This window comes from Tamandua tetradactyla, chromosome 5, assembly GCF_023851605.1.
Source record: "Tamandua tetradactyla isolate mTamTet1 chromosome 5, mTamTet1.pri, whole genome shotgun sequence".
In the NCBI taxonomy this organism is placed as follows: domain Eukaryota; kingdom Metazoa; phylum Chordata; class Mammalia; order Pilosa; family Myrmecophagidae; genus Tamandua; species Tamandua tetradactyla.
In genome coordinates, this window is record NC_135331.1 from 28471253 (window position 1) to 28485447 (window position 14195).

General features: G+C 50.6%; 1 protein-coding gene across 10 annotated transcripts in view; it reads left to right on the forward strand.

Annotated features, from left to right (window-relative positions):
* The window catches only part of DGCR8 (DGCR8 microprocessor complex subunit), a 56084-nt gene extending 44678 nt beyond the window's left edge, over window positions 1–11406 (forward strand). For 6 of the 10 annotated variants that reach the window (XM_077160391.1, XM_077160390.1, XM_077160389.1 and 3 more), the window contains 6 exons: window positions 6238–6338; window positions 6632–6738; window positions 7518–7645; window positions 9043–9156; window positions 9752–9806; window positions 11075–11406. In XM_077160391.1, the coding sequence (XP_077016506.1) occupies window positions 6238–6338; window positions 6632–6738; window positions 7518–7645; window positions 9043–9156; window positions 9752–9806; window positions 11075–11241 (672 nt within the window). In that variant the 3' untranslated portion in view covers window positions 11242–11406. Of the gene's footprint in view, window positions 1–6237; window positions 6339–6631; window positions 6739–7517; window positions 7646–9042; window positions 9157–9751 lie in introns of all 10 variants that reach the window. The other 4 variants (XM_077160397.1, XM_077160398.1, XM_077160394.1 and 1 more) reach the window with 3 other exon arrangements.
* Window positions 11407–14195: the final 2789 nt, after the last annotated feature.

The following is a 14195-nucleotide window of genomic DNA, read 5'->3' on the forward strand; positions in this document are numbered from 1 at the left end:
CATAGATGAGAGGGTCTATATCTGAGCACTCTATTCGATTCCATTGGTCGATATATCTGTCTTTATGCCAATACCATACTGTTTTGACCACTGTGGCTTCATAATATGCCTTAAAGTCTGGCAGCTTGAGACCTCCAGCTTCGTTTTTTTTCCTCAAGATACTTTTAGCAATTTGGGGCACCCTGCCCTTCCAGATAAATTTGCTTATTGGTTTTTCTGTTTCTGAAAAATAAGTTGTTGGGATTTTGATTGGTATTGCATTGAATCTGTAAATCAATTTAGGTAGGATTGACATCTTAACTATATTTAGTCTTCCAATCCATGAACATGGTATGCCCTTCCATCTATTTAGGTCTTCTGTGATTTCTTTTAACAGTTTATTGTAGTTTTCTTTGTATAGGTCTTTTGTCTCTTTAGTTAAATTTATTACTAAGTATTTTATTCTTTTAGTTGCAATCGTAAATGGAATTTGTTTGTTGATTTCCCCCTCAGATTGTTCATTACTAGTGTGTAGACACACTACAGATTTTTGAATGTTGATCTTGTACCCTGCCACTTTGCTGTACTAGTTTATTAGCTCTAGTAGTTTTGCTGTGGATTTTTCAGGGTTTTCGACACATAGTATCATATCGTCTGCAAACAGTGATAGTTTTACTTCTTCCTTTCCAATTTTGATGCCTTGTATTTCTTTGTCTTGTCTAATTGCTCTGGCTAGAACTTCCAATACAATGTTGAATAACAGTGGTGATAGTGGACATCCTTGTCTTTTTCCTGATCTTAGGGGGAAAGTCTTCAGTTTTTCCCCATTGAGGATGATATTAGCTGTGGGTTTTTCATATATTTCCTTTGTCATTTTAAGGAAATTCCCTTGTATTCCTATCCTTTGAAGTGTTTTCAACAGGAAAGAATGTTGAATTTTGTCAAATGCCTTCTCTGCATCCATTGAGATGATCATGTGATTTTTCTGCTTTGATTTGTTGATATGGTGTATTACATTAATTGATTTTCTTATGTTGAACCATCCTTGCATACCTGGGATGAATCCTACTTCGTCATGATGTATAATTCTTTTAATGTGTTGTTGGATTCGCTTTGCTAGAATTTTGTTGAGGATTTTTGCATCTGTATTCATTAGAGAGATTGGTCTGTAGTTTTCTTTTTTTGTAATATCTTTGCCTGGTTTTGGTATGAGGGTGATGTTGGCTTCATAGAATGAATTAGGTAGCTTTCCCTCCACTTCAGTTGTTTCGAAGAGTTTGAGCAGAGTTGGTACTAATTCTTTCTGGAATGTTTGGTAGAATTCACATGTGAAGCCATCTGGTCCTGGACTTTTCTTTTTGGGAACCTTTTGAATGACTGATTCAATTTCTTTACTTGTGATTGGTTTGTTGAGGTCATCTATTTCATCTTGAGTCAATGTTGGTTGTTCATGTCTTTCTAGGAAGTTGTCCATTTCATCTACATTGTTGTATTTATTGGCATAAAGTTGTTCATAGTATCCTGTTATTATCTCCTTTATTTCTGTGAGGTCAGTGGTTATGTCTCCTCTTCCATTTCTGATCTTATTTATTTGCATCCTCTCTCTTCTTTTTGTCAATCTACTAATGGCCCATCAGTCTTATTGATTTTCTCATAGAACCAACTTCTGCTCTTATTGATTTTCTGAATTGTTTTCATGTTCTCAATTTCATTTATTTCTGCTCTAATCTTTGTTATTTCTTTCCTTTTGCTTGCTTTGGGATTAGTTTGCTGTTCTTTCTCCAGTTCTTCCAAGGGGACAGTTAATTCCTGTATTTTTGCCCTTTCTTCTTTTTTTTTTTTTTTTTTTTTTTAAAGGGAAACATCTTTAAACATTTTCTTGTTTTATTATATTTTGTTTGTTTGTTTGTTTTTTACATGGGCTGGGGCCGGGAATCGAACCGAGGTCCTCCGGCATAGCAGGCAAGCACTCTTGCCCGCTGAGCCACCGCGGCCCGCCCTTCTTTTTTGATATAGGCATTTAGGGCAATAAATTTCCCTCTTAGCACTGCCTTTGCTGCATCCCATAAGTTTTGATATGTTGTGTTTTCATTTTTATTTGCCTCAAGATATTTACTGATTTCTCCAGTAATTTCTTCCTTGACCCACTGGTTATTTAAGAGTGTGTTGTTGAGCCTCCACATATTTGTGAATTTTCTGGCGCTTTGCCTATTATTGATTTCCAACTTCATTCCCTTATGATCTGAGAAAGTGTTTTGTATGATTTCAATCTTTTTAAATTTGTTGAGACTTGCTTTGTGACCCAGTATATGGTCTGTCTTTGAGAATGATCCATGAGCACTTGAGAAAAATGTGTATCCTGCTGTTGTGGGGTGTAATGTCCTATAAATGTCTGTTAAGTCTAGCTCATTTATTGTAATATTCAAATTCTCTGTTTCTTTATTGATCCTCTGTCTAGATGTTCTGTCCATTGATGACAGTGGGGAATTGAAATCTCCAACTATTATGGTAGATGTGTCTATTTCCCTTTTCAGTGTTTGCAGTGTTTGCCTCATGCATTTTGGGGCATTTTGGTTCGGTGCATAAATATTTATGATTGTTATGTCTTCATGTTGAATTGTTCCTTTTATTGGTAGATAGTATCCTTCTTTGTCTCTTTTAAGTGTTTTACATTTGAAGTCTAATTTGTTGGATATTAGGATAGCTACTCCTGCTCTTTTGTGGTTGTTATTTGCATGAAATATCTTTTCCGAATCTTTCACTTTCAACCTATGTTTATCTTTGTGTCTAAGATGTGTTTCCTGTAGACAGTATATAGAAGGATCCTGTTTTTTAATCCATTCTGCCAGTCTATGTCTTTTGATTGGGGAGTTCAATCCATTAACATTTAGTGTTATTACTGTTTGGGTAGTACTTTCCTCTACCATTTTGCCTTTTGTATTTTATATGTCATATCTAATTTTCCTTCTTTCTACACTGTTCTCCATGCCTCTCTCTTCTGTCTTTTCGTATCTGTCTCTAGTGCTCCCTTTAGTATTTCTTGCAGAGCTGGTCTCTTGGTCACAAATTCTCTCAGTGGCTTTTTGTCTGAAAATGTTTTAATTTCTCCCTCATTTTTGAAGGACAGTTTTGCTGGGTATAGAATTCTTGGTTGGCAGTTTTTCTCTTTTAGTAATTTAAATATATCATCCCACTGTCTTCTAGCTTCCATGGTTTCTGCTGAGAAATCTACACATAGTCTTATTGGGTTTCCCTTGTATGTGATGGATTGCTTTTCTCTTGCTGCTTTCAAGATCCTCTCTTTCTCTTTGACCTCTGACATTCTGACTAGTAAGCGTCTTGGAGAACGTCTATTTGGATCTCTTCTCTTTGGGGTACGCTGCACTTCTTGGATCTGTAATTTTAGGTCTTTCATAAGAGTTGGGAAATTTTCGGTGATAATTTCTTCCATTAGTTTTTCCCCTCCTTTTCCCTTCTGTTCTCCTTCCGGGACACCCACAGCACATATATTTGTGCACTTCATATTATCATTCAGTTCCCTGAGTCCCTGCTCATATTTTTCCATTTTTTCCCCTATAGTTTCTGTATCTTGTCGGATTTCAGATGTTCCATCCTCCAGTTCACTAATCCTAACCTCTGTCTCTTGAAATCTACCATTGTAGGTTTCCATTGTTTTTTTCGTCTCTTCTACTGTACCTTTCATCCCCATAAGTTCCATGATTTGTTTTTTCAGACTTTCCATTTCTTCTTTTTGTTCATTCCTTGCCTTCTTCATATCCTCCCTCAGTTCATTGATTTAGTTTTTGATGAGGTTTTCCATGTCTGTTCGTACATTCTGAATTAGTTGTTTCAGCTCCTGTATCGCATTTGAACTGTTGGTTTGTTCCTTGAACTAGGCCATATCTTCAGTTTTCCTGGTGTGATTTGTTATTTTTTTGTCTAGTGTCTAGATGTTTAATTACCTTAATTAGTTTATTCTGGAGATTGCTTTCACTTCTTTTACTTAGGGTTTTCTTGCTAGATGAATTTGTTGTCTATGTGTTCTTTGACCTTCAGTTCAGCTTTTTCTGGACCTCTAGCTTAGGTTTTGTTTAACAGAGGAAAATTTTTCAGTTCTTGTTTTCTTGTTTCTTGCCCTGCTTGTATGGTGCCTTTTCCCTCCCCACCCTCAGGAGGGTCTACCTAGGTATTATAGGCTCCAGCCGGGTTTTCCCGAACTAAACTGGCCTCCTGTCAGGTGGAAGGAGTCAGTTTTTCCTGAGGGTGAGACCCAGCAGGTTGAAAGACTTTCCTGTGAAGTCTCTGGGCTCTGTTTTTCTTATCCTGCCCAGTATATGGCGCATCTGCCTGTGGGTCGCACCATCAAAAGATGTTGTGGCACTTTTAACGTTGGAAAACTCTCCCTGCTGGGGGCGTGGTGAAGACAGAGGAGAGTTTGTAGGCTGGTTTTAATGGCTTCAAATTGCCAAGCCCTGTGGTCTGAATTCCTTGAGGGAGGGATTCCACCTGAGTTGGGCTTCACCCCTCCCCTGGGGAAGGCACAGGTGGGAGACAGCCCTGAAAGCAGCCCGTTGCTAACTATGTCTGGGGCAGTTGCAGTCCGAGAAGTCCTGCCACTGAATCCAGAGGCTACCAAGTCTCCATAGAAACACGGCCACTAAAACCTCCGTTTCCTCCCCTTTCCTCTTTTTCTGTGAGCCCAATGAGCGACCTCCGCCTTGACCAGGTTTAGAGTGTCTTTCCTTTACCTCTGGGAAGCCACCTGTGGGGGAGGGGCGCGGGCCGCTGCAGCTTGGGGAACTCACGGTTTTTGGGAGGCTTGCAGCCAGTCCCGCTGGTGCAGACTGGGGTACGCTGTGTGCCTGGTCACTGATGTGGCTCCGGGAGCTGTTCTGTACTGTTTCTGGTTATTTAGTAGTTGTTCTGGAGGATGAACTAAAATGCGCACATTGCTAAGCCGCCATCTTGGCCCCTCCCTCTGAAATTCAATTTCTTAACCACATCTAGAGCTGTGATCACATCTAGAGCTGTTCAGGTATTTTGCCTTTCAAAGGATTGGCCTGTCTTCTCTCATCTCTTGGGTTTGTGGAGACTGGTTCGTGGGTGTTGGACTGTCTGTGAGTCCCTCTGCTTTCTCTAATCTGTCAGACACTGGTAACTAAGTTTCTTCCTTTGAGCTTGTCAGAAATGACATGACTTGTCTATAGGCCCCTTCTGCCATCCGTGAGCTGGGCTCTCCACATTTGCCTGGCAGGTTAGCCATCGCATCTTTGTCGCCTGCAGGAACTTGGTAGAGGTTGTTGTAGCCACGGGGGCCTAGCTGGCTGCCGTGGATGTGGGTCTTCTGCAGAGACTGCTCGTGCCCTGTCTTCTGAGCCTGGTTTCTACAGACATGGGTCCTTGAGCCTGGTGGCATTTTACAGTACTCGTTTGAAAAGCCCAACTACACAACACCGGAGGATTTCCTGCTCACTCAGGCCAGTGTTCTCCTCAGAAGTGGTGCTCTCTGTGACACGCTTGCTGAGCAGCTCCCCAGTAGCAGCAGCCAGCCCTCTCCCTGATGTGAGCCCACTATGTGGACCCCCGTGCTGGGGGGCCCAGCTGTTTCAGGCCCAATGTAAGCTTTTAACTGCCCGTGTTAATTCCCAGCTGGGCAGAGTTCACCTAGTTCCACATCTCAAGGGGCCCAGGCAGATGCTACCCACTGGGTTTGGCTGGGTGCCTTCTTTCATCTCTAGCTTACCTGGTCCTACAGGACTTCCCTTTTTTCCCCCTCACGTGTTTACCTTGGTTTCCTGTTAGCCCCTTCTGAACTCTCTGTTCTGTGGTCTCAGTAAGTGATTTCTGAGCCAGGTTGATTCTGTGTATTTGAAAACCAAAGTCCGGCCTCTCTGCCCTGCCCGTGTTGAGCTCCCATGGGCCAGCCTCTGCTGACGGGGCTCGGCCTTCAGAGAACTGGATTATCAAGCCCCATGCTTTATATACGGCTTACCTTTTGTGATCACCCTTACGACTATCTCAGAAGGTTTTTTTCTAAGGTATTTATCTTTGGGTTTCTGAGTAATGTCCCTGTTGGTCAAAATCAGATTCAGGAAAGACACCCAGGCCAGCTGACTGCTGCAGTGTATATGAGGCTGTGGCCTCTCTGACTATCTCTAAACCAGGAAAATGGGGGGTCCCTGGAGAGGGAGCAGGGCAGGATGCCAAGGTGAAGGATGGTTTGCCGGGGAAGCTCAGGGATCCGGCTTTGTCTTACAGTATTTCAACCACATCAGTATCGAGGATTCGCGGGTCTACGAGCTGACCAGCAAGGCTGGGCTGCTGTCCCCCTACCAGATCCTCCACGAGTGCCTTAAGCGGTAAGAGCAGGGGCTTTCCTTCTGAAGTTAACGCAGCCCCAGCCCCCGAGCTCCGTCCTGAAGTGGGGTACTTGGTCCCGGCTGACAGCACGACCCTTGTGTGTCCCAGTGCCTGAATCGGGTGCACTGTGGGGTTCCTTCTTCAGCTGAGAAAGTTTGGGGAGATGGGCGGCCTTTTCCTCAGAGACCCGTTACGGGTTTTTATCAGAGCCCATTTGGGAAACAACCATCCATCCTCCTCGGTCTGTGTCACCAGGGAAGCAAAACAGCATTGCCTTTGTTTTTTCTTCAAGAAACCACGGAATGGGTGACACATCCATCAAGTTTGAAGTGGTTCCTGGGAAAAACCAGAAGAGCGAATATGTCATGGCGTGCGGCAAGCACACAGTGCGAGGGTGGTGTAAGCAGCCCTCCCATCCCTGACCCGGCCATGGATCTCGGGGGGCCAACAGGCTGGGGCTTCCAGGGTAACCCCTCCAGCTGCCTCCTCTCCTCACGCCCTGTCCCTCTGTGCGTGGCCACTGCACAGGTGTGCCCACCAGAATGTCATGCGACATCCAAAACCCAGGCAGCACTCCCTTTCACGGCAGGAGGAGGGGCCGTTCACCTGCCCCGGTGCTCAGGCTGTGCACACGTGCCTGTCACCTCATTTTGTTCTTGAAATAACCACTTTTTACGATGTAACATTATCTTAGAAGGATACTTTGCCTTGTGTAAGTTAGAAGGCGGTGTAGAAGTGGGCCCTGGAAGAGCTGCCACCCTGTGTGTTCAGGTCCTGATGTCTCTGTGCCACCGCGCCGCACTCCTGATCAGGCAGGAAGGGGATTCGGGAAGAGAAAGGCTTGCTGTGTGCAGACCTGCTCCCCCCTGCCCCTCTGTGTGCACACACTGCTCTGCCAGAGCACATGCAGACACCCCACATCTCTTACTCCAGATGGCTCTTGGCGGGGGCCCTCCCTGTGCCCTGCATACCTGTGCTTGCCTCAGGGAAGCCTCAGACACACTTCCCATGGCCTCGTTTGCTGCGTCCAGGACCAGGGGGCCTGGAGGGACCCTCTTCAGCATTGTGACATTGGCATGCCCCTGAGCTCGGGGACTGTCCTGGTCCCAGGGTTGTGGGCACTCGGGTGCCGAGGGCATGTTGGCCTTGGCCCACCCCCACCCCCGGCCTCCTCCTAGGTAAGAACAAGAGGGTTGGGAAGCAGCTGGCCTCCCAGAAGATCCTCCAGCTGCTGCACCCGCACGTCAAGAACTGGGGCTCTCTGCTGCGCATGTATGGCCGTGAGAGCAGCAAGATGGTCAAGCAGGTAATTTGCCCCATCCATGGGACGGCCCCTGGGCAGCTGCTGGGTCTGCTCACCGTTCCCTCACCTGCCCTGGCCCAGGTCTAGTTTCATTGTCCAGAGAGGGGACAGAATCTGGCCATTCTGTTTTTGCCATCACCCTCTGCCTGCAGCTCCGCCTAGGCTCCTGGCTGCCTCCCGTGGGCCTTTCCTGTGCTATGGTCAGGGGTGGATGGGATTCTGTGCTGCTCAGAAGCCCCCATCTTATCCTGTCCAAGCCACACCTTCCTGTCCTGCTTGAGTGGCTACTGCGGTGTGAGCAGACACAGGGATGTGGCTTGTTCCGGCTGTGTGGGACCAGGTTCGGAGCCCAGGGCCATGTGCAGGACCTGGCAGGACCCCAGGCACTGTTGTGGGCAGAAGCTCAGGAGGCAGGACCTGGGTCCTCAGTGGGAGCCGGCAACCTTAGGCTCTGAGGCAGCTCTCCCCACTCACATGCCATCTTCTGTGACTAAAGGTCCTTCCTGTGAGTGTCAGCTATTTTGTTCTTGCTGTTTTTGCCAAGAACTTTTAATTTTAACCAATACCCTTTGATTTGTGTGCTTTGTGGGGTGGAGGGAAATCCTGGAAGATGTTTAGTTTCCATTTTCCCCTAATGTTTACAGGAATTATTTAAATATTGGCCTCCCAGGAAGTAGAGGAGTACTGGGTGTGGAAGAGTGGGATCTGTACACTGTGGGGCTCTCCGGCGACAGCATGCATCCAGGAGAAGGGCAGCACGGTGCCCCTAAAGCCATAGCCTAGACGCCTTCCCCAGGAGCCCCCTTCGCAGGGCGGGGAGCACCCCTGGGCCACACTGGAGGGCTGGAGGATCGAGGCTCCCCAGAGAGCTGTGGGGAAATGTCGATAGAGCTTGGAAGAGAAAGTGGCCCTTGGCTGGTTGGGGGTCCAGGCAGGAGGGCCAGGAGGAGTCCTTGAGCTGGAGGGCAGGGTGCTCTGGCTCTGAGTCACAGGGTACCCTCTAAGGGCCTTTGGCAGTGGAGGGGCTGGAGGCCAGTGACTCGGGTCTGTGCATTGCAGTAAGAGTGGGGTGGCTGCAGCGGTGCTCAGCCCCTTTGGTGTGTCTGGCACCGTGCTGCCCCTGCCTGGCAGCTTCCCTGCTTGTGGGCCCTGGGCGCCATAAGGGCCTTGTTGACCAGGGTTGCTCACACCAGGAGCTCTTCGCTCCCTCCATGGGCTGGTGGAGGTAGCCTGTGCCAGGGCCCTTATCTGGAGAGCCACCAAGCAGGGTGTTGGGGTAGCAGGAACGGGTCTGGAGGGTTGCCCAATTATCTTCACTCCCCTACTGGGTGCGGGTCACTGGGCTCCCTGTGGGCGTGGCCAACCGCTGCAGTCTGCAGGGTCTGGTTTTTTGTCCCCAGGAGACCTCAGATAAGAGCGTGATTGAACTGCAGCAGTATGCCAAGAAAAACAAACCCAACCTGCACATCCTCAACAAGCTCCAGGAGGAGATGAAGAAGCTGGCTGAGGAGAGGGTGAGTGGGCTCTGGTGGGGGAGGGGGGGCATATCCAGCCAGAGCCAGGCCCTATGGTCAGTGTGACCATGTCAGGTGCTGGTGCTTCATGGCCACCTGGGAACATCCTCCTGGGTCTTTCTCTCCCTGGCCTGTGGCAACCCTGGGAAGGGGTTGCTGAGGTTCACAGAGCCCCAGAGTCTGGGGGGTCCTCCAGCTCAAGTGACAGTTCCTGAGCTCCCACAGCATGCTCACCCTCCCCAGTGGCCACATTGGCTCATTAGTGGGGCTCACAGGGGACTCCCCCATTCTGAGACTGTGGGGCCTTCCTGATGCTGTTTGTGGATTCTTTACCTGCCCCTAGCCACCCAACCTTCTCCCGGTGCTCAGAGGATAGCAGAACACGCTGGCCTCTGGAGGCCCTGAGGCTCTGGGTCCACTCTGGGGGAGAGGCCCCTGGAGCAGGGTAGGGTGACCTCCTGAGTGGCCCCTGCCTTCCCTGTGTGTCCTCAGTGCATCCCACCCCCCAACCCGAGTCGACCCCATGCTGCATCATCTGAGACTAAGACTGTGTTGTCCAGTCCCCGGTCCCCCCTGACCACAGCTGTTCCCACAGGAGGAAACACGGAAGAAGCCCAAGATGACGATTGTGGCATCTGCCCAGCCCGGCGGTGAGCCCCTGTGCACGGTGGATGTGTGAGAGGCTGCGGGCCGGACGTCCAGGGACCCTTAGTCACGCAGCGTCCATTTGGCGGGTGGCGTGAGTGAGGGTCAGGTGCCGGGGCACAGCAAGCAAGCTCATCCCGGCCTGCCGCCCCCAGGTCAGAGCCAATGCGCGTTTAGGGGTCTGGTTCAGAGCAGCTGCGCAGGTGGAGCCGAGGCACTTCAGACGCACACAGACTCCCGCTTGTACATACATGCTCCAGGCTTTTTATGAAGGTTTTGATGTGTTTCGGCACACACCACGCATGGATAAGAAATGACACAGGCAGGGGAAGTGAGGAGAGGCTGCCGGGCCTGCGGGAACCCCTGTGTCTGCTCCTGTGTCTCTGTTTCGGCAGTTAGAAAGGATCCTTTCGGACCTTTTTGATTTAAAATAAACACATCTTGCATCAGAGCTCATTTTTAGAGATTGCAGGCAAACCATTGCGGTATGGAATCCCATCACAGCCCGCACTTGGCTTATTAAACTGGTTCTGCTGCAGGGCTGTGACAGTTTTCTAATTGTCTTAATTCCCTAAATACTCTTCTGAAAGACACCCAGGCTCCCCCTTACCCTCGCTGTCCTCTGGCAGTTTTTACTGAAGTTTTTTGCACAGTCTAAATCTGTCTGCTCATTGATTTTTAAAGCTTTTATGATATTTTAGCATTTGGAAAGAATCTTTTGCAGTTCAGAAGTAGAATGTAGCTTTGGAATCATGTAGCAGAGATTATCAGAATTAAGGTGTTTTAGCAAGTTGTCTTGTTTTGAAAAAGGAACCCAGGAACATGACCTATAAATTGGCTGTGCTCCCAACCTCAGGAGCAATCGTGGTGGACAGGCTTACCGGCCCCTGCCTCTGCTGGCCTCCCTGGATTGTGATGGGGGGGGGGGTGTGGCCCAGGGAGTCAGGGGCCACTGGTGGGATGGGGGAGGCCCCTGTGGCTGGGTGGTGAGGTGGAGCCCTGCTCCCACCCTGAGCCCAGACAGGGAGGGAGATGGTGGCTGTCAGCCAGATCGTTCCCTGGGGCTGTGCCCCTACCACCGCTCCCACAGCTTGTCAATGGCACTTGTTTTCCGGAAGATAGAATGTTTTGACTGTGAGCTACCCACAGCGTGTTCCTCCCTCACTGCCTATATGACCGAGGTGGGCTAATGTGCTGACCTTTTATAAAACAAAACCCCAAAATCAAGTTGCTGTAATCAAACACGTGCTTTTGTCTTGCCTCCTGTCTACAGCTGTGAATAATCATTTGGTCGTGATTGTTGCTCTTAAAACAGCCAGATGTATCTTTGTGAACCAAAGCTTTATGCACGTGTTCCCTGCGGGGCAGGCCCACCCAGCCTGGCCGGCCTGCACTGCCCCTGCAGTTTCACGTGTCCTTCTGTCTGCTGTGTGGGTGTGAGTCGTGCTGGCACACGCTCTGCTGCTCTGGCAGGGTTCCGTGGTACCTTGTGCTGATGCCACTGCAGCGTGGACCCAGCCGCCATGTCCTTCCCAGGGGTGTTGGGGCCATGGCTGGAGGATCAACCTCAGTTGTCTTAATGTATAAAGCAAAATTGTTCAGAAAGGACTGGCTGGTGTCTTTCCTCACCGTGGGGAGCTGGAGGGGTGGGGATTATGGTCCTGTCAGCTAGCAAGCTGGACCCTTTCCCAGCACGTTCCCTGGAATCCCCCAGCCATCAGGGAGCAGCCCCTGGTGCAGCTTAGGAACCCCCAGGGTCAGCCACTGCACCCATCCAAGTTGGGAAGGAGGGCAGGTGGCCACTCATGCCGCATTCTCCCAGCATGGTGGATGGCTGGGGCTTGGACATGAAGCCCTCCTGCCTCCTTGGGTTTAACAAAGTCTGAGGTTCTATTAAAAAAAGCATGTCTTGGCAGTGACTGCAACAAGTGCCTGGTGAGGCTGTGGCACATACTGTCCAGCGTGTTGGAGCACAGCAGAGGCTCCAGGAAATGACATACACTCACCTGCATAGCATGGAGGGCCCCAAAAAACAGGGCAAGGACCCCACCTCCACCCTGAGAGGCTAGCTCCTCTGGTTAGGGTCCCTGCGTGGCACCTCTGCACGTCCTATCAGTTCTTACAAATCCCAGATGGGCACTTGGCTTCTGAGCAGCCTTTGTGTCCTGCCCAAGCTGGGACATTAACAGTTAATGTCTTCCCCAGCTGCCTGTGGCCTCCTGTGCAAGCAGCACAAATGGAAATATGGTGTATGGAAGACCTGCACCCAGACAAGCTAGGTGGGGGTGTGGGGCAGAGGAGTAGGTGGGGGGGTTCCCAGGTGTGTGTGTGATGCCCCCACACATGCACCCCTCCCTGTTACTTTCCCAGTGGCGCTGCTGTGGGTGTGGTCTGTTTGCCCTTAGCTCCACAGGGAGATCCAGGCCCTCACCACATGTATTAGTACGGATGGCACCTGGTGCCAGTGTTCCCAAGATTCCCTTCTCTACACAGGGCCACATTCCCTCCCATCATTGTTGATGCCCAGTGAGTCAGCAAGCGGGTCTGTGGGGGTGTGTGGGTCCAGGGTTCCAGGCTAAGATGGTGGCTGGGCACAGTCTGCCCGAGACCAGGGATCAGCAGCTGCTGTCTACCAGGTGCCAGCTGGCTCGTGTGGACCAGTGCTGAGCATCTGGGGGGCATCCTTGAGGGGGAGGCCTTCTGGCGTTGTGACGCCCCTGCAAGTGCCTCGTTCCCTGGGGCCCCGAGCATACCACTTCCATCTGGTGATGTTCTGCCGAAACTGCTGTACCCTGATGAGAGTTCTGTGACCAGGACTCAGGGCCCAAGGGTGCACCGGGGGTTGCTGCTTCAGTGGGTAGCCCTGAGCTGTGCCTGGGAGCTCTGCTTCAGACCCCAGGGGCCTGTGATTCCTGCTGCTCCCTCCTGCCAGGTGGACCTGTCTGTGCGTCAGGGTGGCAGAAACCTGTAGCTCAAAGACAGAATCAAGCTCTCAATTTCCCAGAGGTAGGACAACTGAAATGGCCCCTCATACCGCAGGGGTAGGTGCCTGCTCTCCATGTCATGTCATCTGGGGGCCAGGAGGGTTCTCACAAGATACAGAAAGCCTCCTGGGAAGGTGGGCTGCTTTAAGGACAGTCCTTCCTGTATCAGATCAGGGGTCCATCTCTGGGCTCCGGCCCGTATGCTGCCCCAGGTGAGCTGTGGAGCTGGGCCTTGTATCCCATTGGTCTTTGTGGGCCAGCTGGACTGTCAAAGCTCTGTTAGCAATGTGCAGTCCCTGGGCTGTCTTCTGCCCTTGAGTGCCAATGTGAGGTCATCATGTAATGGAACCCATGGGGTCCATGGGCAGGGGCAGCTGATGCAAGCCTTGCCCCAACCCTGTAGCTGCACAGTGGGCATCCTGCAGGCTTTACCCCTATGGCCATTCGGAGGTGGGCTGTAGGCCTTGCCCCTGGAAAGCAAACTAATGCTGGTCTAACTTCCAAAGCAGAATGGAGGGAGAAAGGTATTCGCTAGGTCCACTGCCACCTGCTAGCACCAGTGGAGGCCCTATGGCAGCCGTGTGGCAGCATCTGGAGCCAAGGACACTTCTGTAGTTAGGCCCCAATGGTATACCACTAGCACCCGCCCGCCTCACTGGCGACACTGTGCTGCTGTAGGCAGAGAGCAGAGAGGATGCCGCACACACAGGTCTTCACGAGGCCAGTCATGCCCTGGGCCCAGCAACAACAGCCGGAATGTGGTGGGAGGGGGCAGTGTCCTCACGGTCACTAAGTTCTCCAGTGTATTCCCCAGTGGGAAACACGGCCCCAAAGGCTCACCAGGAAGCAGTAACCACCCCTCCCCACACTCACATGGAATGCCCCAAACCTCCACAGACACTCCCCACCTCTCCCCTCTGCGTCTCCCGGAATAACCCAGACACCCTGCCTCCAAAAATTGCTGTCCCTAGACTCTATTATTCACTGCAGCATGTGGCCTTCAGTCCCTGGGTCAGTCGAGTCTGGAGAGAGGCCCTTTCCAGGGACCAGGCTGAAGGGAGAGGTGGAAGAGCTACCTCCTACTCTACTCCGCCCCCTACCCCCCCACCCCCATCTGGGATTATGGGGTGCAAATTGCCCCCACTGAGCCCACGGCCTTTCCCCTAAGTTCTCCACTGGGGACTCTGCCTGTGCTGTCCCCTGGCCCCCCCCCGCTCTAGTAGCCTTAAGAACACAGCTCAGCGAGGTGGCCAAGGTGAAGGGTTCTGTAAAGCCTCTCAGTGGCATCTCAAGGTGAGGACCACCAGCTTGCTGCCCCATTTGGAGGGTGCCTTTCTAACCCACACCCCAACCTCAGGACCAGCCTGGGTGGCCTGGATGGGCACATCAGGACCCTCAACATAATGTCAT